The 27429-nt window shown below is 35.5% G+C and overlaps 1 protein-coding gene and 1 pseudogene across 1 annotated transcript; one reads left to right on the forward strand and one right to left on the reverse strand.

Annotated features, from left to right (window-relative positions):
* The first annotated feature begins 6426 nt into the window (after positions 1–6426).
* PSMD12 (proteasome 26S subunit, non-ATPase 12) lies at positions 6427–27171 on the forward strand. The gene is made up of 11 exons (XM_016129130.2): positions 6427–6606; positions 13160–13219; positions 13305–13433; positions 16439–16546; positions 17962–18066; positions 20092–20241; positions 20341–20475; positions 21337–21449; positions 22083–22257; positions 24063–24140; positions 24789–27171. The coding sequence occupies exons 1-11, from the start codon at positions 6499–6501 to the stop codon at positions 24996–24998; spliced, it is 1371 nt and encodes a 456-aa protein (XP_015984616.1). The 5' UTR covers positions 6427–6498; the 3' UTR covers positions 24999–27171.
* Positions 20842–20960, reverse strand: LOC118604564 (annotated as a pseudogene).
* Positions 27172–27429: the final 258 nt, after the last annotated feature.

Below are 27429 nucleotides of genomic sequence, written 5' to 3' on the forward strand. Positions count from 1 at the left end.
AAGAGGATGCATTTTAAAGATTTGGAAAGGACTTGGGGATGGATTGGTTTTCTCTACAACAGCGTTTGGGGGATGGGAGGGCAGAGGGAGGGCTTATTCATTCATAACTCATTCACACAAAGGGAGGAGAGTGCCATCTACTGGACAGATGCATTCGAAAAAATGTTTGAAGTCACCCAGCCAGCAAAAAGTCTGACAAGGAGAACTGTATCTTTGTTTCTTTTCAACCAGTGGAGTTGCAACATCTACTTCCAAAGAACCTTGAAGGTGTTGCTATCATCATTCTGGACAATATGATGTTCCCTTAACAACATACAGTCTACAGTTACTAAACATATTTTTTAAATGGGCGTGGGTTGGAAAGGGCAAAAAAGAGGAACAAAGAGTAAAGCTACTAGTATGGAATAATATGACCAAAAGGAGAAGAATATTATTAGCCTACGCATGTCTGTGACAGCACTTATTCAGATAAGTGACAACCTATGAAGGCAGGGGTTATGAGAAGGGAGGAGGTGCACATCAAAATCGATCATCTAAGGAGCTTTTTCAACCCATTGTCTTCACCAGAATTCTGATGTTCCCCTCCTCTCACTGAAACCTCTTTAGCTTGTGTGAAAAACTGTGAGAAAGTCCTGACCCACCCCTGTAAGTAGCATCTGAAAGAAGAGTATACCAACAGTCTTATGACTATTTGAATCATGTTTTATTCCTAGAATATTCTTGGTATTTCTAAAGTAAAATATACGGTTCTTCCCATCTTCCTCTTTCCTATTCTCTATATCTAAGGTCTGTGAGTCTGTCGAGGCCCATTAAAAGTCCTATCTTCTACACAGAGACATTCTAGAGAACTCTTTACCTTTAGACAATCCAGAAATTGTATCTGAACTATTCATTTTGGTTTCGTTTGTATACAAGTGTGGCCTTTATATAGAAAATGTCATATGCAGTACTGTGCTTCACCTGTTCTCCAATTCGCCAGTGCAATGGTAAGCTTCTAGAGGAGACACACTGCGTCCTATCTGTGTCATCTGGAAACTGTAGCCTGGTATGAGGGGTATTGTAGGTACTCAATAAATATCTATTGGATGTATGCATATATTATTAGTTCAGGGTTCTCAACCTCAGTACTATGGACATTCGGTCTGGATAATTCTTTGTTGTAGGGATCATTGTAAAATTTATAGCAACATCCCTGGTCTTTATCCACTAAATAGCAGTAGCAACTCCTCCCACCCACACACATGGTCCATATGGAGGGGGGAACTCTTGCAATGAGAACCATTGTATTAGTGTAATGGTCACTAGTCTTGTCTTAGCCTTAGCCACTCAAAAAGCTTTTATTAAGACTTTTGACTCGTCAAAATTTACCACTCTGTTAGTATGATAGTCACTAGTCTTATCTAAATGTTTAGCTCCTCCAAGAAGCAGCTTTTGGAAAGACTGACTTTCAACTTGTCAAAATCAGGGCTAAGGAGAAAAGGAATAAAATAAAACTGTTATATCACAGTGATATAACGATGTCCCTTTCTCATTCCCATGCTTTGCTTTATATTACCTAAATAGCCTTTGATAAAAGGCTTGATCTTGACCACTTGGTTAAAGTAATATCTGCCAAGTTTTTCCATTATGAAGTTACTATTTTTCCCTTTTCATACTTCATTCTTTGGAATGGAGTCATTAAGTGCAGCCCATACTTAATGAAGCCCCACCTCCTTTGCGGACAGAGTATCTACATATGTAATGAAATCTGCAAGATTTGTCCCTCCTCCCTCATTTATTTATTCATTCAATTATTTACATCGGTGTGGCATCATGCATATTTATTCTATACTTGTCTTACAATTCAATACTACATTAATTTTCTTGCTTAAATTATTCTAGCTTTGGCCATTGGTAGCTCTTATAGTTTGGTTCCTGGGTTCTTTTGACATGATTCCTTTTTAAAGGTGATTTTTCAAAGTAGAATGTTATCCTTTGCAATTAATTTGTGTTGTATTAAATATCATTTTATTCCAGCAAAGTCTATGTCTTTGTATACCTGTGTGTGTGTGTGTGTATGTGTGTTTTAAACACCTGTATGTCTGTCCTTGCTAGGAGCTAAGCAAATGTTAAATTCATTCTTAATAAAACTACACAAAGCAAGTCTCAAGGCAATTCTTTTGTGCAGACCCATATATCAGACCTCCATTAAATACAGAGAATGCCTTTGACGCATAATTGCTTGTACTGTGCAATAAATGCTCATAAAATAAAAATTAACTGACAATGATATGGTACAAATTGCTTCACATAGAAAAAAAACCTGGAGGTTCTGTGGCTAAAGTTATTAGAGTTTTGTCTTTTTTGAAATAAATAAGCTAATACTAAGTTTATCAAATCTTTGCTTTTTACTGCATTACTTATTTTTACAAAAATTGGCAAAACATTGGAATGTGTTGAGATGGATTATAAGAGTATACATAACCTATACTCACTGGAGAGAAATACTAGTGATGAAAGAAAACATTGTCCTTGATGTTGAGGGCCTTTTAAGAGGAGACAACTGTGTAACCATAGTTTACGGTAGTTCTTTAATACCAAAGCATATTTAATCTAGTACCATAAAATGATTTCAACACAGATCTGGAAATGGTATTTCTTAGCTATGTGATGCCATAGAGATGTCATGTAATTTGACTTTTTCTGGAACATTTTAAATGTTACCAGAGAGAAAAAGGGAGAATTATGTTTGCTTATTAAACACATGTAATCATTTATAGCAAAACCTCAGCTTAAAAATTGCTTAGGTGACTGTAGTTAGGCTGATGCCCTGAAACCTGAAAATACTACTTTATTGGAAAAAGTCTTTGCAGATGTGATTAAGGATTTAAAATGAAAATATTATCCCAGATTATCTGGGCAAGTGACTCTATAAGAGAAAGACAGAAGATTTGATACACACAGAGACAAGAAGGCAATGTGGCCCTGAAAGCAAAGATCGGAGTGATGAGGCCACAAACCAAGGAATGCCCACAGCCACCAGAAGCAAGAAGAGACAAGGATCAGATTGCGCCCCTCCCCCCACGCCAGAGCCTCAGGAGGGAGCACGGCCCTACCATACTTTGATTTTGAACCAGTGGTATTGATCCAGATTTCTAGACTCCAGATCGTGAGAGTCAGTTTCCATTGTTTTAAGCCACTAAATCTGTGGTTATTTGTTACAGCAGGAAGAATAAATATAATGCTTCAGTTATGACTCTGTTTACCTGATGTAACTGCACTTGACATGAAGTAATTCTGCAAAGGACTGAGAGATTTACTCAAAAGATAATGTATATTTTTCTTTACAAAGGATTCACGGCAGGCTTGAAAACACCAAGTTTTCCCATTGCCTTTAAAATAGGCAATTTATAAAAACAAATATTTTACACATATTTCAGGGACATTTTTGTAATATAAACCTCGTGGCTTTAAATACCATCAATATGCTATTGACTCCTAACTTAAAAACTCGTCCAAATGACTCCTCTTAATTTGACACTTGTATATTCACTTGGCTTCTCAAGACTGTCACTTAAATATCCAACAGGCACCTGGAACTTCACATATCCCAAACTGGACTGCTGTCCCTTCTCTGCTGACGTGGTCATCTCTAATCTGCTCTTGGTAAATGACAATTCCACCTTTCCAGACACTCAGGCCAAAAATCTTGAAGACATGTTTGACTCCTCTGGGTCTACCTTCAGACTGCATCCAGGATCTAGTCACTCCTTACCACTAATGTTTCTTCCACCCTAATCCATTTCCCTCTTGGATTACTGCAGTAGCCTCCCACCTAGTCTCCCAGCTTCTGCCCAACCTTGTCATAAAGCAGCCAGAGTGGTTCTTTTACTATGTAAGTCAGCTCATGCTACTCCTTTGCCCAAAACCCCCATTGGCTTCCTGTCTTACTCGGATGAAAAACTAAGTGCTTCTAATGGCCGAATTGCCCTAAACCTCATCTCCTGCAACTCTCACCCTCACTCCTGGTTCTCAAAAAGGCCAGGCAGACCTGAATACTGTTACTTCAGACTTCTTGCTCCCGCCTCTGCCTGGAATCTTCATTCCCTCGCTATCTGCAGGACACCCTTACGTACTTCAGGTCTTGGCTCACTAGCAGTGCCTTCCTTAACCACCTCCCAAACAGTCACCCCCAGGCTCATACTTACATAAGTGTCTGTCTTCCCATCTTTAGAATATTCACTTCATAAAGGTAGGAATTTGGGTCAGATATGTGCACAGCCAATAAGCTGAACATGCCAGAAATGCCAAATACAACAAGAATATACCCAAAGTAATAGTTAATACATCTCATATATAGTAGTAGTTAAAATACACTATTTTATTTTATTTTTTAGCCCCCCACTTAAAATACATAATTTTAAATAGTATAATATACATTACCATTGTTCTTTCTGAATAAACTTTTTCTAATCAGCATTTCTCCCCAACTTTTAGATTCCTTATTCTTCCACTGCCAATTTTTCTCTTGCAAAACCAAATTCTTTCTTACAAAGCCACAAATTTAATCTCAGACTCGGCCAAATAAAGGATTTATAAAGAGCTTATCTACAATATGGCACTTGTACCTATTTTTCTGACCATTGCTCAGACTTTTACTTCTTCATTTACTTCACTTTAATATTTTTATTTTCTTTGCAAGCTATCCCTTAGATTTAATTTGCTTTCATTTTTTGTTACCTCCAAGCTTAGCAAGGAAGGGCTTCAGTTTGGTGTGGGAGCCAACTAGAGTTTTCTCTACCTAATTGTTCCCTTCTTAAATCCCCTTGTACTTTTATTTTTTGATTTCTGAAAACCATAACTCTTTACTCCATCACACCTTTGTTAATTTTTGTCTTTTTAAACTCTCCACACAAAATGTAGACCTCCAAATCTTTGTCTACTCTAGTCAACCAACTGCACACCAAATATAGGGCCAGGAAACATCTTAACCTAATGCATCTCAACAATACTAGCTCTTAGAATGTGTTTTAGGAATTTGCGAGGCAATTTTAGATTGTCACAAGCATTGGGAGGAGAGGGAGATAGTAGCACGTAATTAGGATGCTAGACATCTGCAATGCAACAGACCTATACAATAAAATACTGTCCCACATTATCAGACTTTTCAATGTCCTGCCAGACACCTTATGTGTCTAAGGCCTAGACTCTAACTCCATTTTATATATGTCAAGCTATTTTTTTTTTGAAGTCTTAATATGGACTAAAATTTCTAAGAATTCTTCCGTGTGAAAAACAATGGAAGATTATACTGTAATATAGTCAGAACTTTTACCAAGAAAGTGTACATCATTTTGGAAAAATCATACTACAACAGTAAGCCCTTTGATGCTCGAGGTACCAATAGAACACACCTAGTGTTTGCAGCTTTTGCAATAACAGTTACTGTTTATGTGTGCAAGCAAATAACTACTTCTTTGTATTTTCTACTGTAAACATGTTTCGGCTTTTATATTTTGAACTATATATCGTGCTATTCTGCAATGTTTCTCCTTTACATTATAGCTGGCATATTTTGTTTTGTTTTTAAATTGTGTGTAGATGGGTTATGTTATCCATGGTTTTCATTACAGAACAGTATTTTTTTAAGGCTGATATTCAGCATATATCAAGAGATGTTGGTGCTGATTAAATTGAGAACCACTAACACAACAGGTAGACCAGTGCGAGATTTCCCATTTGCTTCCCAATCGACCACTGACACTTTGACCACACCATACACAACCTCATTTCCATTTTCAAGGATCCAACCCCTTTTTACAGGGACCCTATTGGTGCAGATGATAATAAAGAAAACTTGTATGGTCCTTAAGAATTGAAATAGTCTCGCATATGTCATCTCTTCTGATGCTCACAAGAGTCTTGTAGGGAAAGCGAATGTCTTTTTAAAGATTTTTCTCACCAACTGTAGTGTATTATAGTAAAAACGAAAACAAACCAAAAATACTTTACTTGAGCCGCTGCCATATCTTCGCTTAGGAGCTTTCAGAGATCCCACAGATTAAACCACCAGGATTCTTAAACAGATGAAACCTTAGAACTTTTTTCTTTAGGGTTTATTTCAGCCCGCTCCTATAGAGATGAGAAAACCAAGATTTGAAGACAGTTAAGCAACTTGTCCACGGCTCTGAGAAATCATGACCTCTCAAAGCAGGGGTGTAAAAATATACGGAATGGCCTATTCTATTACACAAGTTCTGCTCACCACAAATTCTAGGTGAAAGGTCTGTCACCCAAGACAAACCCGGACGTGGGCTACAGGGGCGAGCCCCGCCCTCCAGCTCCGCCCTCGGGGCTGCCCGTGGCGCTGCCTGACTGACGGCCGGAGCAGGGGACCTCGTGGGGTCCTTCGCGCGGGCTCCCGACGCACTGCCTGAGCGGGTACGCAGGCAGCTTCCGGTGTGGGTGACGAGTGGTGGCCGAAGTAGGGGGACAGCAAGGGACGCTTAGGCAGTGACCATGGCGGACGGCGGCTCGGAGCGGGCTGATGGGCGCATCGTCAAGATGGAGGTGGACTACAGCGCCACGGTGGACCAGCGCCTGCCCGAGTGCGAGAAGCTAGCCAAGGTGAGCGGAGGCCGGCTGTCTGTTGGCGGGCGCCAGGGGCTGAGTCACGGCGCGGAGCCTGCTTAGGCCTCAGGGGGCCTGAGGGCTGGAGCGCGCATCCCCACATTGCCTGCCCAGCCTGGGTTGGGCCTGCCTGAGTAGGGCATCCCGGGTCGGCCTGACCAGGGAGACTCCGTAGGCGGGGTACGCTAGTGCATACAGCCTTCTGCACTCTCCCCAGGACAGACGGTCACTTCATCCCCGTGCGAGTCGGGGCCCCGTACTACTTTTTGCCTTTTCTTGGATACAGTTTAACGTTTACCTTAGTAGTTTCCCTGAAGTTCAGGCCGCTTCAGCATTCAGGCTAGATCAGAGAGTTTCGTTCTGTTACTCTTGCTGAATCAATTTATGTCAAGTTGTTTATAGATCATGGCGATGTGCCTGGCCTTTGGCCAGGAGAAAGAGCAGGCAAGTGATAGTATGAGGTGATTAACACAGGATCCCTGTCTCCTTGAGGAGCTGTCTAATAGCTAACGAATTAGAAAGGCTTGCATGGTGGTGAGTACCGTGAAAGTATAAATAGTGTCATTGGGCCATAGAGAAGGAAGCTGTTCATTCTTACTGGTGGGATAAGGGAAGGTTTTACAGGGAAGCTAATGTTTGTGTCGGGCCTTAAAGAATGAATGAGATTGGGTTAGAAAGGAGTCCTTCCTGTAGCGGAACTACGGAAGTGAAGATAAATAGGTACTAAAGTGCAGAATAACCTAATTAGAGGAGGTCTTGAATAGTAGTTTAGCCCAACTCAAATAACTGCTCATCTCCCATAGGATAGAAATTTAACGTCCTCCAAACATTTGTCATGCCCCCTGCTGTGTGTCAGGCAACTTTGTGTATCATTTTATATATAAAGAAACCAAGGCTCAGAGTTATTTGCCCAACGTTACAGTGAGTAATAGATAGAACCAGGAATTCAAAACTCAGTTTGCCTGACTAGGGTATGGGTGGTGATTGAGTCAGCTTCATCATGGGCTGTTGTTAAGGATTATGCTCAAGCCTCATTAAATTCCTTGATCCTTCTCCAGCTACAGACTTTTATTGCTGTTCACCTGGGATGCATTCACTAATAGAGTTGTTTATGTCTCTAAGGAGCTTACTGCATAAATATATTAAAGTGTAATAAATTCAGGGGCAAGAAGAGTGTCAAGTAATACTTCACATTTAGTTTTTAGGAAACTTTTTAATGCTTCTCTTTTTTCCAAAAAAGAATTGAATGGAGCTTTACCAAAAAAAAAAAAAAAAAAAAAAAGGATAGGGAAAAGTGATGACATTGATTTCTTAGATTCAGCACACTCGATGGAGGGGAGCCATATGTATTTGTCTCTGAGCTTTATAGAGGCTAGTGTAAAGAAACATCTGTTACACAAGAGTTGGAAAACTGAAGTACCTACAGTGCCAAGTAGATAATAATAGGTGACATTTATTGAATAGTTTCTGCAGTGTTTACCTGGATTAACTCATTTGTTACACCTATGTGATATGTACTATTCTTATTTTATAGAAAACAGGCTAGGAGAAGTTGAGTTACATGCTCCAAGGTCATACAGCTAGTAAAGTGATGGAGCTAGGATACAAACCCAGACCAACTGCTTCTAGAGTGTGTGCTCTCACCATGCGGTCCTGCCTGGTGAGCCATGTGTAATGAAGACCTGAACTTCTGAATACCTGCCCAGGAAAAGGAAGCAATAACTCTTCACTTCCAGTTAATGTTTTCCAGTTGAGGATAAAGGCCAAACCTTGTCATCTCTTCTAATTTGGGAAGAAACCAATAATATGGATTTTTATATGAGACGCCTCAATATTTAGAAACTGGACACTGATCTGTTTTAAAATGCTATTTGAGCAAATACCATGTAGATCAAATGTTTACCTATAGGCCAAAGTTAGCCCCTGAACCATCACTTTGGCATTAATAGAATGATAATATCCATAAGGAAGGAAGTATTTGCTTAAAGAAGTATAACCATTCCTAGAACTGAAACCTAGGGGGGGAAAATCTTCCCTTACTCATGTCTTCTGATAGCCTACAGTGTGCAAGACTTAATCGGTGCTAGACATTGTCTGTGGGCGGGGGGAGAAGGGGATACAGATTATTAGACAAATATTTTGCCTTCACAGATTATAGGCCAGTAAGAAAAAAACATTTCAGTGCTACAATCGTTCTTGTGATTCATGAATGGTATTTTTTTAGGATGTTGTTATGTTCAAGACAGCTGAAAAGGTTTGCAGCTCAAATGCCAGATGCCCTTTTAGTTGTCAGATGGAATGGAAATGTTTAAAACAGGGAATGTTGGGCACGTTAAACTAAATAAAATTAAAGGCATTTGGATTCCGATTCTTTTTTAAGCCACTGTGCCAGTTGAACAAAATAAGATGTAGGTATAGATTGCTTTTGTTGGGAGGTGGGGCAGAAGGGGCAGAGGACTGGGAGATGGTAGGGCATAAGTTTTTTATTTGTATAGACCCATAGTCTTTAACTACTGGATTTGGTAGCTGTTTTACAGTCCTGGTTAACTTTTTTTAAAGGTATATGTCTGTGTTTTCCTATTTATTCATCATTTTGTTTTATTTTCTAACCATTTTTCCAAACATAAGAAAATACTTGTTTAGCATTGCATTTCTCCATTGAAATGTATGGAACACTTTCGCATGCATTCTTTTGTTTTTTTATTTTTAGCCCATACATAAAACCGAAGAATGTTTTATTTTCAGTTTACTGAGAAAACTAAGGTTTGGGCAGCTGAAGTGCGTTATCCAGTGTCTACAGCAGAGCCAGATCAAGCTCAGGTCTCCTGGCAACAAAATAGTGTTCTTTTTCCTACATGCTGAAACCTATTTATGGGACTATCACTCCGTGTTTACTTTCCTTAATACAGTTTTTATTTTTAACAGGAAAGACATTTGAAGATAAAAATTTTATGTATATAGAGACTTAAGAATGTATCAGGTGAGAAAACCACATACAGCAGAAGCCTTCAAAACTGAAGTCTAAACCTGGTGGTGAAATTGCCAAATTCTGTTTGAATTTCCCAAGGTTGTGACCTAGTATAATTCTCTATGTCTTAACACTCACTTAGCAAATGACAATAAGTAATATTTATTGTTGTGTAAGTTTTATATAATATTAGCTATTATGATGAAGATGATAATGTTCATACTGTGTTCCAGACATACCTTCACAGATACTGTTTTAATCCCTACACCAACCCTATGGTGGAGGGACTGTTGTGCTCATTTCACTGGAGAAAAAATTGAGGGTCACAGAGGATAAACGTTTTGCCCAAGTTAATGCAGTGGTAGAGCTGGGATTTAGACCCAAGCACTCTTGCTGAAGAGCCCGTGTTTTTAACCATTACATCCTACTGCACCTGCGATTGGTACCTGAGGACCCTGCATTAGGTTGTTGAGATAATAAAAGTGATACCAGTTCTTGATAATGGCTGTCGCTTTACCCTTGAATCAGGAAGTTAAAAATTAATCTAAAGAAGCCCTTTCCTGAACTATAAGATGTGGTATTTAGCAGTTCTTAATACACAGAGGATTTCCCCCTCCTTTTTGATTATGGTATATTTGGCACATGGTTATTCGGGGACTACTTACATTCTTAAATTAAATATATCCTTTTATTCTCCTCTTAATGTCTTTTCATTTCATTTAGTCATCTGCAGCTTTTTCTTAGGTTAGTGTTAAAGTGAAATGTAAAACAGTTTACTGGTTGTTAGTAGCTTGGACAAAAGACCTCTTTAAGAAACATCATTTAAAACTATTGGATTAGCATTTGTAGTAACTTGTTATTGGCCTGTTTTCTGCTTGTTTAGGTTATTTAACAAATCATTAAAAGATTGGATCCATTTAGGAGTAAAGGACATGGACATACAAAACGTACAAATAGAGGGCGGGGTGGGGGGAAAAACAACAAACTTACAGATACCCACCATGTACTGATGGTAAACTCCTTAGTCATTTATCTCGTTTACAATGATTATTTTAATGAGAAAAATGAATCATGAAAGGCACATGTTCTAACAAGTTGGTTTTTAATAGTTCTGGTTGTCTTGTTTCTCTATGTTGAAAGGCAGCATTGAGGAGATGGAATTTTTAAGTACTGTGGTAATATATAGCAAAGGAAGGAGGAAGATGTTTAGCTATAGGATTGAACACGGAAAATTGGGAGAAAAAAGTAGGATAATTAGAGAATTGGGAGCTGTGTTTAATGAAGTTGATGATAGTGTCCTTCACATAGCACTGAATTGTCAGGCCATATAACTTGTCACATCCTACTTACTGTGGCAGTAAGAATCAGGAATTGTAAGTCATTAAGATCGACTGAATAGTTCCAGTCAATGTGGAGCCATTCAGTGCATACTATGTACAAGTTAGTGCAAGGGAAACAATTCATTAAACAAAGTCCAGCCCTAAAGGACCTTGTAGACTGAGGAGACAAGACATGCACATGAAGAATTATGGCACAGGCATAGAGGGCTGTGCGTAATGTCTGCAGAAGCAACGTGATGTGCTTGGCCAAGTGCAGAGCACTGAGCCGCAGTAGTGAACAGTATGGACAGGGTCCCTGCTTTTACAGAGTTTGCATTCTGGTGAGATTCAAAGACAGTAAACATTAAAATAGAACAGTCTGGGGTTGTCGCAAAGCAGAAAGTTAGTGGGCTTGAGTGTTAAAGAAGGAGGTGCTGAGTGACTTCTGATTTTAGAGAGCATTATCTGAGAACACCTTTCTGAGATGGTGACATTTCACATTTCATTGATACCTGCAGATCATTGCTCTAGAGTAATGTGTATGTGATTCCTTCACATATAGGATTCCATTCTTTAAAACCCATAATTCTGAATTTTAATGAAATATAGTAAACTGCATTCCATTGATTACAGTCATGTGACTAATAGTAATTACAAAAGTGACAGGAGGTGACCATGAATAAACAGTTATTTTGCATTTTAACTATTTTTGCATTACATTTGTTACCAGATAGTAATTATTTCCCTATGGACATACTTTGATTGAAGCAAATACATGATTTGAACTGATGTGATTTAGTTTACTGAGGGGAACATTGGGCCAGGAAGCAAGAGCCCCGGCTTCTAGTTCTGCTGATTAGTTTTGTGGCTGAGCTATTTGGTCCTCAGTTTTTTCCTCTCTAAAGTGAGATAATTGGATTATTGATTAAATAATGTCTAAGATTCTTTGATGTTATATGACTTACTAACATTTAACTTTGGGGAATCTATAGATTTAGTTTTTGTCCTTTTCCTCTGACGGACGTTGAGCTAGCATATATTATATATGCTTTCAGAACTGGTGCTCCCCTTTATATAGGAAACATTGTTAAAATATTAGTGATCGTATCTATTTCAGAGTCAATTAAAATAAGTTCAGATAATGGCTTTATAATACATATTCTCTGCTGCATTGAAAAATCATAGTTTAAAACTTATCTCTGAAAATATAGAAATAGTATTTGGAAAAGTCCAAACATTATTTGTGCTCTTAATTCAGAAACTCTTTAGTTTCTTTCATCAGCAAAAGAGTACTCGTGTCATTCATGAATGTCATTAAAAATATTTTTTTATTTATGATTAGGAAAATTGCTAAATAACACCATTACTTCCAATTTAGTCATTGTTATTAATACCAGTATTGTAAATGTAATGTTTGTGCTGTGGATTGATTTTGTTTTTATCAAAATGTGTGGTTCCAAGTCAGATGGCTTAATTTAGCCATTGTGTATTGTCATTTAGGTTTATATTATTTGAATTTTATTATTCCCATTTCTTAACATGTCCCAAGGAGAATGTTTTGGTTTTGCCTATGAGATAGAGGTTTTTATCAGTAGACAAAAAGGGGTGTGTTTCATTTGGATCGGTATTTGCTTAAGAACATGACTTTAGGTACAACAAGTGTGGGTATTGTCACATGGTCTTCATTTTTTTAAGCACATTTTTTTATTTTTAAAGTCATTGAAAATTTAAACCAGAGATTCCTATCCTTTTACCACCAAATATCCTTTCTATTTCTGCTCAAAACTTTATTTTAAAATATTTGTTACCGGAAACATTAATTTGAAAATACAAAAATATATTTTTAAAGAAATCATTTTTTCATTTTTATTCTTCAAAGGCACATGACTGCCAGTTAGGAGTCTCTGTTTAGAACAAGATAAACAGGTGTTACCACACCAAGTTGATAAATTAGAATCCAAAACAAACACTTGATGTTTTCCTCAGGTGTTAAATCATTGTTGTTCTATATTCAGTTTCTTTTAGATATTTTGAAATAGTAAAAAAGCTTGTGGGCTTCAAGTTGGAAACCAATGACTTATGAAATCCACTAGAGAAGCAAGTATTATCATGAAAAGTATAAAAGTAGTTAAGGGGGTGATCCTTTTCCTCTAAAACAGGCCATTGATTTTTTTCTTTTCTGTATCAGAAACATCTCATTTTAGACTAATTATTTGATTTTGTCATGTTGGTGGTGTTTTCACTGTTCATTTTAATCTTTTAGGAAGGAAGACTTCAAGAAGTCATTGAAACTCTTCTCTCTTTGGAAAAACAGACCCGTACTGTGAGTAAATTATAGTGAAAATTGCAGTTACCAATACTCTCATTTAACATGGTTGCATTAACTTTCAATGTTTTCATTTTTACAGGCTTCTGACATGGTGTCTACATCTCGTATTTTAGTTGCAGTAGTGAAGATGTGCTATGAGGCTAAAGAATGGGATTTACTTAATGAAAATATTATGCTTTTGTCAAAAAGACGGAGTCAGTTAAAACAAGTGAGTTCATGATTGCTCGAAAAAAAAAAATTCTCATTTAAATAAGGACTTTTAGAAACCCTTTCTGTGAATATGTGTTGTATCTACTATTAATTCAACATAACAGTCTAGACAGTTTTTTAAAATTCTGTCCATGTACTCATGACAACTGCTTTAATTTTTGTTTTTTTCTTTTAGTCTTTATAGATTTGAATATTTTTATAAAATTATAGTGAGAGTGTTGATACAGCTTTGTTCTACTTCCATGTTGCACCATATCTTCATGTTTATTATTTTAGATGATTGTCATAATCCCCCATGTTGATAATCTGTAATTTAATCATGTCTTTTATTAAACACTTAATATTAAAACTTATTTTTCAGGCCATTTTAGATATTTTGAATATGCATTTTGTGGAAGGATTATGTACTTTCTCTTTGGATGTTTTTGTGAAGCTGAATTTTCATTATTGCTTCCCTGTTCTGCTTGTGATATATTTAAATGGTCCTCTGTAGAAGTAGATTCCACTTCTTATATTTGTATCTCATCTTTAAAATACTATTGCCTGAGAAGCTTCTGGGTTTTTATTTTTTGCTTTCAAATGAGAAAGGTAATGACATGGTAAAACAAGGTAGTACTAGAAACAAAAACAGAAATATACGGTTCTTGTCCAAATCCCTTATTTCATTAGTCTGCTGCTAGAGTGAGCTTAGTGGGTTAAATTATATTTTGCAAACAACAAAGTTACTGTAATTGTTGTTGTTGTTTTTTAGCAAAGCTTCCATGCATAAAAATTCACTGTTAAGAATTTACATAGATTTAATTGAGACAATCTAGTAAATGCAAATGTGAAATTTGTTTAAATATACCTTTTGGTGTTCAGTTCTGTGGTTTGAGAAACCATCAGAGTGGTTGAGAGACCAACGTAGATAAACTGTCATCTGCCTCTGATTTTCTACGAGGCTTGCTTTCTGTAAGACAATTTTGCAGTTTTGAAAGGTTCGCTTAGGGTCAGAAGGGCAATCTGGGTTAAAATAAACAAAAATGTGTCATTTATATAGTATTAATACAATTCGAAGCACATTTCCTCAAATACAAATTTGATTTCAGAGTTATAAAATTTCAGAGCTAGTAAAAAGTACTGTTTAACTCTTATTACTTTTTTGATTGAGAAACTGAAATTTATATATAAGGCTCTTGGAATGCAAAGAAATGTACAAGAAACCTGCAATTTAATACAGAATATAAATCACAAGTAATCTTAAGTACATCTTTGACAAATGTCATAATGTTTATGTAAAAAAAAATTATTTACATACACAGCAATATATAGTAAGTGACATAAGAATAGTGAATGGTACTAAGACTTATGAAAGGAGGAAGAGAAAATTTTCGATTAGGTTTATTGAGAAGATTTCTTGGAGAAGGAGGAGTTTGAGTCAGCTTCGCAGTTGGCCAGCAACATAACCAGGACTGCTCTTTTTGCTGTAACATGTCTTCATAACTGGAAAGTACTTAGGGACTGAAAATTTGCTTTCCTTTTCTCATAATTATTCTTTACCTAAAACTTACTTTTTGCCTTATCAGGCTTAGAAAGTAATACTTTTCTTAACATAATCTTTTCTAGATTGCTTAATGGTTTCAAGTTCATTGTCACTTCAGCAGGGGGTAGTCTCACTCTAACCATAGCTTCCTTAATGAATTCTCTACATGTTTTTCTGGGAGCTGCAAGATGTTCAGTTATCATTAGAATATTGATTGTTTTGTTTTGGTTTTGCTCTTACCCCCATCTGATTTCCGTTAATGTGTTTTTTGCACAGTAGAATTATCAATCATATGCCCATCTAGAAATCATTATTATAATTAGCTTTAGAGAGATCATATGATTCTTGAGATATTAGGTGTCCCAGAGCCTTGCACTTACTGAAAGAATTATACTTTACAATAAAACCTTGCTTTCTGGAGCTCTTGGGTCTCTGAGCAGATTTTTGAGATAATTAAAAGGCTTACCTGGGCTACATGAACATTAACTATTTTTCAAGGAAGTTTGCAAGATACATCTTGGGATTCCTTTTTCAGTTTTATTGAGGTTTAATTGACAGCAAGATTTTCTATTTTTCTGCTTTCATAAAATATGCTTAATATAATTTAACATTTTCTTGAAGACAAAAGTCCTAATTATTATCAATGATTATGATATGCTCTTTAGAATCTAAATTAGGAGTTGACAAACTGTGGACTGTGGACCAGATTTCACCTGCCACCTTTGTAGATAAGTCTTTGAAACACATTGTCTGTGGCAGCTTTGAAGTTACAAAGGCAGACAGAGACCCTGTGACCTACAAAGTGTAAAATATTTATTATGTAAATGTCAACAAAAATTTACAAAATAGTTTGTGAGCCCTGAGCTAGGTCATAGAATGTTAGACTGGAGGAAGTGTAGTCCATCCCGCTTATATTACCTGTGAGGAAACTGGACAAAAGATGCTGTGCCTTTCAGTGTCTATGGCTCTTCACTCATATGATGGACCTCTTTTACCTTCTGCTTCTGCCACTGACACTTTTTTCCTGCATCACAATATCTGCTGGTCATTGCTTCACTGCTCCCACAGCCATGACTGAACTCTATACTTTTCCTTTAAAAAAAAAACCTTTCGTCCATTGCCATTTCCTCCACGCTTTTCTGATTGACTATGAAAATGCCTGCTACAAGCCTTCTAATAGATGTTGCCAAACATGCCTCTTCCATGTTTCCCTCTGTGTAATCAGTTCACCAGTTGTCATGGGAGAGGTACAGTCTGCATATGAGGGTGTCCTAACCTTTAATTGTTACTGGGTGTTCAGTACTTCTTAGCTGTCAGAGAGATTTTAATGTTCTTTGATGTTCTTTCATAGGCATTCATAGGCATTTCAGTATGTAGAGTTGCTTGGGAAAACCAGATTTGACCATAACACTTCCATCAATAACATACTTCCTTTTCCTGTATGAAGAATGGATTTTACTTACGGGCTTTTATTATTTTAGGCTGTTGCAAAAATGGTTCAACAATGCTGTACTTATGTTGAGGAAATCACAGACCTTCCCATCAAACTTCGATTAATTGATACTCTACGAATGGTTACAGAAGGAAAGGTGAGTTGTCTGTTGGCATAACTTAGTGATAACAACTCATCTGTATTCAGAGATACTTATGTATTTAGACGTTTCATATTAGTATGTAAAAATAAGTTTTATAACATTAATTCTTCACCTTGGCCTAGATCTGTTTGAAAAATCTATTTTGGGATATCTAAGGTTTCACTCTAATATTTAAATTAATAGAATATTTGCAGTTTAATTTTCAGAATTTCGCTGTCTTGCCAGATCTATTTGTATTTTTTTTTTCAATGTCCTTCTCTGCACCTCCCCATCTCATGTTTCTCTTAAAAGGTCAAGCATGAAATAGTGACTGTGGTAGATATATTTCTTTCTAGATAAGTTTTTGTGGCTTGAAGACAGTAACTTAGCTTATATTTAACTTTTTGTCTCTGTCAGTTCAGTTCAGTAAATGTTACTTAGTACCTGTGGCGTGCTTGTTCCAGAATAAGCAAGGCACTATTCTTTACCTCAAAGGGGTCAGTCATAGAAATGATTACTGTGCTTTGTCGTGACAGTAGCAGTGTGCCTGTAGGTCCCAGTAGCACAGAGGTAGAGATTGACCAGCTGAGGTGCCCAGGGAAGCCTCAAAGATTTGATGATGACTGAGCTGCCTTTTAAGAATGAATAGAAATTCTACAGGGCTAGGGGGTAGGGAGAAGGGCATTTTAGACATAGTGGAAATTATACACAAAAATATCAAAGTAAGAAAAACATAGTACATTTAAGAAATTAAGTAGTTTGTTATTATTGGAGATTAAGGTTTTTTTGGGGACGGAGTGGGGAAAAGAAGTTGCTACAGAGCAAAGGCTAAATGAGTAAGCAAGCCTAAGTGTGAAAGTTAGTTTCCTAGACTCTATTAAGCTCTATTTATTTATGTTTTAAATGTTTAATTTGTTAGAAATTATAAATCCACTAATATTACTTATAGCTACAAAAATGCTAGTAAATCTAGTGCTTAGAAATATCAGATCTTTTTAAACAAAGTAGCTTCCTATTTAAAGACATCAGAATTAGAGTATTGATTGAATTGTAACTACTTGACTGCATATGCTCTTTATAAAGTGTTTTTTTTTTTTTTTTCCAAATAATTCTTTTACAGACATTCTCCATTTTCTGTGCCATTTACATAGCACATGGTTCGGTTATTTGTTAAACACAGAGACTTTATATTTAGGTTTCAAAGCAAAGCTGCAGAATGTGGGTAATATTTATAAAGACATTTTCTTAAAAATTACGATTGTGAATTGTAAAATGTCACACTGTTCCATTTGTATATGAAGGATAAAGTGCACAATAACTCTAAGATAAATACTCTTATATCTAGTTTGAATAATAGCTTAATTCTGTCCTTTAAATTTTAATATATTTCTATAAGAATTTGGATAATAATAAATTTCTCATATTTGTAGATTTATGTTGAAATTGAGCGTGCTCGACTGACTAAGACATTAGCAACTATCAAAGAGCAAAACGGTGACGTCAAAGAGGCAGCCTCTATTTTACAAGAGTTGCAGGTATGGCGCTGCATTTTAGAGTGCGTAAAACTTTACATTCATTTAGTCAGCAATATTTTCTGACTACCCATGTCAACATCCTGTACCACAGTGGTACTTTGTAGTTAGAGTGGATGGACCTACACTGGCACATTATTATCACCCAAAGTCCATAGTTTAAATTAGGGTTCACTCTTGGTGGCGTACATTCTGTAGATTTTGACAAATGTACGGTGAAATGTATTCACCATTATAGTTTCATGCAGAATAGTTCCACTTATAAAAATCCTGTGCTCCGTCATTTCACATTTCTCTCCTAATGCCTGGGAACCACTGATCTTTTTACTATCTTCATATTTTTGCCTTGAAACTATTTTACAACCAGGAAGATTATGTACCTCATAATTCAACATTCCTTGTGAAATATTCTTGCCAAAAAATTGAATCTTAATTATATATAGATTCATGTGTAACTACTAGTTTACAGGCTATTCCAGGGACAGAGGAGCCTATTAAAGGATACATTGGACATAGTCAGCAAAATTCAGACTCTCGGAAAGTACAGGATGATTGGCTTGATTTCTTCAACAAATAAGTGGCAAGGAAAAAAAGAAAAATGAGAAGGAAAAAGGAGACATAAGAAATGTATCTATCAAAATATGAGCCGTAGTTGGATCTGATTTGATTAAAAAATAAAAGAGACTATTGGAAACTGGTATTTGGTGATACAAGGAATTTTTAGGTGTGATAATATTCAAAGTCTTTCTTTTAGAAATACATACTGAAATCTTTATACTATGTTTTCTGAGATTTGCTTCAAAGTAATTGACTCAGAGAGAGTGGATGAAAATGTTTAAATGAAACATTATTCATTGTAATTGTTTTTATTTTCCTTACAAAATTATAAAAGAGACAAAATAAAAACATTTTCAGACCAAATTATAATAACAATAGCCTCACTTTATACTGCTTTGTAAAATGTGTCATTCTGGATTTTATAAATTAACTTAAATATATGCATACCAAATATTAGGAACTTTTCATCATACTTGATATAATGGATTTTCTACATTGTGTTTATATCTATTGTAACTGTACATTCTACATCCATTAGGAGTCATATCAGCCTTGTTATCTGAATTTTAAAAAGACTAGTGCCTCCTTTTTTATATAATGGTTTCAACTGTTATGTAAATAAAAGGCCTGCAACTGGCATTTTTTTTGTATTTGGAATTATAATTTCCTCATTAGCTGTTAGGAAAATGCAAATTAAAACCACAATGAGCTACCATATCACTACATACCTATTAGAAGAGCTAAAATTAAAAAAAAAAACTACTGACAATACCAAGAGATGACAGGGATTTTGCAAAGCTACTGGAACTCTCATACATTGCTGATGGGAATGCAGTCTGCAGCCACTCTGGAAAAGAGTTTGGCAGTTTTTTGTAGTGGCTTTCTCCATGGTAGGCAAAAGATAGGATCAGCCCAGATGGTCTTCAGCAGGTGAGAGGAAAAAACAATGGTTCCTCCTTACAATGGAATACTGTTTAGCATTAAAAAGGAAAGAATTATGGATATACACAATAACTTGAATAAATCTTATTATTCATAGTATTGTGCCAGGTGAACAAAGACAGTCTCAAAAGGTTACACACTATATTTGACATCCTTAAAAAGACAAACCTGTAGTGATGTAGAACAGATCATTGGTTATCAGGGGTTATGAGTCGGGGAAGCATGTAACTATAAAGGAGTAGCATGAGGAAGTTTTTTGGGGTGATGTTAACTATTTTGTGTCTTGATTGTCATGGTGGTTACACAAATCTATAAATATGTTAAAGTTCATAGAACTTTATACTAAAAGAAAACCATTTTACTGTATAATAATTTTTTTATTATAATTTACCAGAGGAAACTAGCATCAACATTCTCCCGATATATGTGAAGTTCTTACTATTTATCAAGGGTGACTATGTTAATGTGTGTTTAATTTTATTGCAATTTAAAAATCTTATAAGCTAATTTGGGGACTTACTCTGCTAGGTGGAAACCTACGGGTCAATGGAAAAGAAAGAACGAGTAGAGTTTATTTTGGAGCAAATGAGGCTCTGCCTAGCTGTGAAGGATTACATTCGTACACAGATCATCAGCAAGAAAATCAACACCAAATTTTTCCAGGAAGAAAATACAGAGGTAAGCATATCTCTTACTAGAAATTTACTTTAAAGGTGTTTGGGAAGAAAACCCCAAAACCCCCAATTTATTTTGTCAACATTTTTTTTTTTTTTTCAGAAATTAAAGTTGAAATACTATAACTTAATGATTCAGCTGGATCAACATGAGGGCTCCTATTTGTCTATTTGTAAGCACTACAGAGCAATATATGACACTCCATGTATACAGGCAGAGAGTGAAAAGTGGCAGCAGGTAAGGGTATATTAAACTTGACATTGATACTTATTGGGAGCAATTTACATATTTTATACATTTTGAAATAATTTTTACTTCAGTAATTATGTACAATTTCATGATGCATTATATTCAGCGTGTTGATAATTTAGTTTATCCTTACTTATTCAGATGAATTGTGGCAATACTCTAAATTATTTGTCACATTGGAAGAAATGTAAGCTTACTATTTAAAATATGTACAGCAGGTCACCTGCTAACAAAGGTTACAGGTAGAGAGCCATCCTTACTTTTTTTTTTTTTTTTTTTAGGTGAGGCAACCCTTGGTTGACCTCATAGATTGCAAGGACCTTGTCAGTTTACAATCCTTTATTTATTTATTTCCACCTGCAGCACCTGGTCTTCCTAGGTGGTCTCCCATCCAAGTATTAACCAGGCCCAATCCTGCTTAGCTTCCGAGATCAGATGGGATCAGGCTTGTTCAGGGTGGCGTGGCTATAGACAAGACCTAGCATTGCTTTGGGAAATTATTTTACAAAATCAATTTTAAACAGCTTATATGTATATTCCCCATTTATGCTGCTGACTTGTTATAAGAACTTTTTCTTCTGTACATTGCGTAAAAAAAAAATGTCACCCCAGAAAGTAATTCAAGTTAGCAAAGACTTACTATAATAGTTTTATGAAAACTAAATATTACAGAAAGATACCATGAAAAGAGCAGCTTGGTAAAATTCTTCCCCCCCCCCCAAGAATTTTGAGTACCGTATTAAAAATTAATATATACAGTTAATCTATGATTTTTGTTTAGTTCTTGCCAAAGTTTACATTTTGTTTCCAATCCTGCATATAATCTATTATGTTGTACAACTTTTTTAGGCTCTGAAAAGTGTTGTTCTCTACGTTATCTTGGCTCCTTTTGATAATGAACAGTCAGATTTGGTTCACCGAATAAGTGGTGACAAGAAGTTAGAAGAAATTCCTAAATATAAGTAAGTACTTTTATGATTAGTAAAGCATATCTCAGTAAAAGCACTATTTTGAAAGAAAATTGGTTAACCTAAGTGTAAATTTTTTAATTGGTTGCTGATAGATTATATTAAGGAATAAAACTAGAGATGATAAAGTGGTGAAATGTTATTTAGTACTGCATTAGAAATTAATGTGATGAGATTACCACACATCATTTTAAACCACTTATTAAGTAGAAGTTTTATTTCAAGCAATTTTAGCAGCTTTTGGTTAATTAACCATTTGATAGATAAAGTTTTATCATTTGTAGTTTGGGGCTCCATTATGTAAAACAGACATACACTGTATTGTAAGCACAGTGGACATTTATTTTTTTAAGTTATTTTTCTTTTATCTGTTTCATTAGTAAATCTTTAGTCGAGAGATTAGCAAATACAATACAGGAAAGAACAATGTTAGATCTGGGAATGCTCTATGCAGGATTACCATGGGAAAAATGCTAGTAGAATTGGTAATATTAATAATTCACTTGATTCTTGTTCTACAACTAGAAATTTATAAAAAAACAGTCTTTGTTGATATTTAAACACTTGCCATTACATTAGATGAAAGTTAATTTAGATTTGGAATATTAAGTTTTATACAATTTACAGGGATCTTTTAAAGCTTTTTACCACAATGGAGTTGATGCGTTGGTCCACACTCGTTGAAGACTATGGAATGGAATTAAGAAAAGGTTCTCTTGAGAGTCCTGCAACTGATGTTTTTGGTTATACAGAAGAAGGTGAAAAAAGGTGGAAAGACTTGAAGAACAGAGTCGTTGAACATGTAAGAATATGGCATGGTAGAGATGACAATTAAGAAGTAAAGTTTGGAAAATATGAGCACAAACTTATTTTTTAAGTTCGATAATCAAATGTGTCTTTTGGATGTGATGCCTTTAATTCTTAACTTTAGGGGTTTTTTTCTATGCCAAATGTAATAGTGATGTAAGCTTGTTGTTCAAATGTGTATGTTTCCCAAAACACGTCAGAATTTATCTCATCCTTCTTGTCTTTCCCCCTTTCTATATTTGGCTTTTCAAGAAAAGATAACTAGGTGTTAGCATGCTTCATTTTGAGAGGACCTCTCAAAAATCAAAAATTTTATAGCATATAAACCAGAAGGAATGTCTTAAGAATGTGAGGGATTGATGGGGGTGGGGGAGATGTTTTCTATCCGATACTTACTTGGTAGTTTTAGAAATGGGTAACATGTCTTAAATCTTTGATCTTCTTGGTGTTGCTACAAATTGGATTATGTTAACATTCATTCACATAATAAACACATTTATTGTTAACCTTCTATGTGCCAGACACCGTACAAAGTGCTGGGACACTTGGGAGAGTTAGACATGGTCGCTACCTTCAAAAAGCTTAAAAGTGAACTGTAGGGAAGATACATTTATAAATAAAAGTATTATAGATTTTATGATACAAGTATATATAGAGTACAGCTAGTGTAAGGAGAGAGTTGATTGATTCTACCTGGAAGAATGGTCAGGCTAGATATTGATGTGGGAGGTAAGATTTGTAAGAAGAATACAGAGTTAGGTGGACAAGAGAGAGCAGTCCTTTCAGGCTGACAGGGTAGTCTAAGCAAGGGCTTGGAGGCACAGACCAGCGGGGGAACTTGGAGACCCAAGAAAAGGGCTCAGTGAGAAAGGAAGAAAGGAAGTTAGAGAGGTAGCAAGGATCTGGATCACAAAGTTTGTACACCCAGTAGTGAAAACCTCTGAGAGAATAATGACCAGGCTTGTGTTTTATGGATTCCTTTGGGGGTAAGTGTGGAGAATGCATTTGTTGAGAGAAAAGACTAGAGATGAGAAGACTAAGTGAGAGACTATATGGGCTAGAATTAAGGCAGTAGCTAAGGTATTGAAGAATGGATGGAATGGGATTATTTTAAGAAAATCAGTAGAATTTGGCCATTGGTTAAATTTAAGGGGTGAAGGCAGCAGTGGGGTCTAGAATGATTATCCCACTTCCTGAGAGGTCGGTGTTGCCATCGACCCTGTTGGGGATGGAGGTGCAGCTTCTCCAAAGACGAGTTCCCTTTTCTCTCCCCTGTTCCCGTTTTCCCTTGGGAGTGCTGCCTGTTAATAACATCAAGAATCATAAAGGAGAGTGTCTCTAACTTCAGTACCATTTCCCAGTGAAAATTAGGGAATTTAATTTCTAGTTACCTTGAAGTAGTTAAGATAAAGTGATGTTTTGAGATGATCTCAATTTTTAAAAATTTCAACCTTTCAAACATTTGTGTCATAATTAGAAAAGCTTAACTTTAGGTTCTTGCATTTAGCAAAAATATTGTACAGTTAAATTTTTCAATCACTATTTAAGCCTATGTTTTGACTATACAATTTTAAAGGTTGTGGAAAGTACTCAGAATAACTTATAAATGACTACAGAAACCAAAATATCTAAATATTTAGTTTTGTTATTGAAGTTTAGAACCAGCACCATTCCAGTAGTGGCCTTTGGGGGGGGGAAGCTCTCAGTCTGACATTATAACCGAACCTATTTGCATATGAAAACGAGTGGACTTCAGCCTTTCTGACAGCTTTTACATGTCCCTTCTGTTCCTGTCCTCAGAATATTAGAATAATGGCCAAGTATTATACAAGGATAACAATGAAGAGAATGGCACAACTTCTGGATCTGTCTGTTGATGTAAGTAGTAAACGCTTGTTTGAGTTATTTTTAGCCATTCATTTTGAATTTCAGTGGACTTATAGAAATTGAGTGAGAAAATCAATTTAGTTTTATTATTTAAGTGTAGGTGATAGTTTCCTCAGCCTATTTTAAGTACCAAAAAATAGCCCAAATATCAGTTTATAGTTACATTAATATTTATACTAGTTAAAATCTTCACGTAAGTATATTAGTTTTCCATTGATTAATTTGAAGTCCAAGGTATATATTCTATAATAATAGGTTCCAAAAAGTGAATGGTAGGAATAAAAGATGTGAGGGAGACTTAATGGCAATTTACCTGAAAAGGTCCCAGCACATGCCTTTTGGGAAGAAGTGTAGGAGAGAGTAGATGGCGTTGCTGTTGATGTCAGGCCCTGTCCCAGAACCAGCGGCGTTAGGTTTGTGGGGAGGCTGATTGAGACTCAGTCCTAACTCATTATATTCATTCCCTAGACTCTCAGTAAAATAAGTACATTATTACAGGAAATCAGCAGTTGCTTACTATTAATAATGAAGTTCTGCCCTGCATATCTTGAATGAAGAGTTTAGAAAACGCTTTTCTTAAATTTTGTTAATTGTCTGTAATTATCAAGTCTTAATCCAATTTGTCTTTCTCTCTTGCAGGAGTCAGAGGCTTTTCTCTCAAATTTAGTAGTTAACAAGACCATCTTTGCTAAAGTAGACAGGTTGGCAGGAATTATCAACTTCCAGAGACCCAAGGATCCGAATAATTTATTAAATGACTGGTCTCAGAAACTGAACTCATTGATGTCTCTAGTTAACAAGACTACACACCTCATAGCCAAAGAGGAGATGATACATAATCTACAATAAAGGTCTTGATGCCCTTAATGCTTATAGAAAAGAGTTAAAATTGGAAGTCATTAAAAAAAAAAAAAAAAAAAGACTGTTATGGTGTATATGTTGGGGTTGTTTTTTCCCCTATTCTCAGCTCCTTTGTCTGAAAATTAAAAGATAGTGAATATGTTTGAGGCACCTATCAACCTTGCAACTCCCTGATTTCATTGTTAACTTTGCATTTACGATTGGTACAAAAACAATACATTTCTATTGTCTGAGTACTCAAAAAATTATGTCATAACTTACCCAGATGTTTTTCTGTCATTTAAAACCTTTTTAGCTATTATTTGTTTTCATTCAGCTAACAACCATAATTATAATAAAAGCAGTATATGACGTTTATTTTCCATGGTTACCTGTGTTTCTGAACATGTTACGGGGTTTAAGCGATTTTTAAATAAATTCTGTTGTAAATCTATGAATTATTTGTAGAATTTAAAAAGCAACATAGAACATATACATTTGGGATAGAGATGTGATTTGTGAAGAATTTGTATTTTAGTACAAATTTTATGGCATGAAGTCTCTAGGCTTAGTACAGTGTATGGAGCTACCTGGTAGGCTATTGACTTTTTTTTTTTTTTTTTTGAGTCAAATTGGTTTCAATCACAGCTTATTTTTACTTCTTTTCCTTGACTAGTTGTTGAACAAAATCATGTGACATCGTGTTGACACAATTTAACACACCGTCGTTTTTACGAGACTTTGTGGCTTTAATTTATAGGTCTGATTATATTGTCAATGCTCCGAATTCATTATCTCTTTACAGGAACTTTATTTCTTTATTTGAACACTGGGTAACAACCTAAAATGCTTTAAAAATGCCCCCCCCCAGAAAATTTCATGCCACCTTCTTAGCGAATGGTATAGTATTAACATTTTTTACAGAATTAAACAGAAGTTTCACTGTCAAAGGAAACATCTGAGATCAATTAATAAGAGCAAATTTTGGAAATTTTTTAAAAATTTGATTTATTTCAGAGAAAATAGAAAAATTAAACAGTGTTAGAAGGTTATTTAAAATGATGTTTAGATGAAGAAAATATAAGGTCTACTTTTTAAAAAACCAATGCAGAAGGGGAAAAACATTTTGGAAACATCATTCTTCATTATTCATTTTCCATATAATGGTCACTAAATTGTCCTATTTCATGATCCCATGGCTGGGGACAATTGTAAGACCTCTACTATTTATGTTGAGTCATTGTGAATAATATAGTATTAATCTAATTTTATTCTTTAGAAATTTAATGTATTATTAGTCACAATAATAGCAACATCTGCAATCACTTTTCTTTAAAAACTAACCAAAAATATGGCAAGTTCAGAAACAAAAAGTTCACACTAGCAATACTAATATGGTTTTAATTTTCTTTTGAATGAAAAAGATAGAAAATAAAATTATATTCCATTGTTAGTTTGTAAATCAGATTGGAGCTCATTTGAATTTAGCTTCTCACTAACTTCATCTTTCTAGGGATTCATTCCCTTTGTAGTTGCCAAACCTAGAATATTTGGCCAAATATGTCACTGTGAAGACTTCAAATGCTCCTCTTTGGTCTTTGTTTAAGATGCTCGCCCTCAACCAGCTCGCTTACAACCATGGCCCAGTGTCCCACACAGATTCACATCTAAGTAAATACCAGTTTCTTGGTGTTACAAAGAAGAATCCATCAGCCTAGGGCGGTAAAATATTTGAGATATTTTTAACCTGAAGTTCTGCCTTACATTTCAGACCCAAAGCCCGCATTTGTGAAAAGGCTAGAATCACCTTATATTTTAAATATAAAGAAGGTAATAGTTGACTCATCATTTTCATCAGGTTACTAACCAGAAGGAGAGGTGATAAGCCTCTTGTTTTTTGGTTTTTTAAAATGAAACTTCTTTTTTTACCCTTTTTATTTCTATATAATTTATGTTTTTTTAGAGTTGAATAGCTATCTCTGTAATTATTTTCAGTTTCCATATGCTTATTGAATCATTGAAAAACTCATTTTTAAAATTCATTCTCTCTTACAAGTGTTAAATGTATGATAAAAGTACATATTTTAAATTGTTTTCCGCTCCTGGATATAGCTGCAATAAAATCACTAATTTGTGGGTATTTAAGAAAACCTGGAGAATAAACTCATACTTTAAAAGATTACTTCTCTTTTCAGTTCTCTTACTGTTTAAAACAAAAGGCCATAGATAATTTTCATTTTTCTTTTAAAATCGTGTCATCTTTCTAAACCTGTTTTTAATCAGTAGGAAAACATTTTGCATGTTTGTTTGAAAAGTCAACTGGCTGGCTTTCTTCTCCTGACTTGTTGGGATTGGTGACAGGCCATACCAGCTTGTGCTCTTGACCAGTCGTTGTCTGACTCCACGCACTTCAGAGTCACCTGTAGGGCTTATTATAACA

This window comes from Rousettus aegyptiacus, unplaced genomic scaffold (assembly GCF_014176215.1).
Source record: "Rousettus aegyptiacus isolate mRouAeg1 unplaced genomic scaffold, mRouAeg1.p scaffold_m13_p_6, whole genome shotgun sequence".
Classification (NCBI taxonomy): domain Eukaryota; kingdom Metazoa; phylum Chordata; class Mammalia; order Chiroptera; family Pteropodidae; genus Rousettus; species Rousettus aegyptiacus.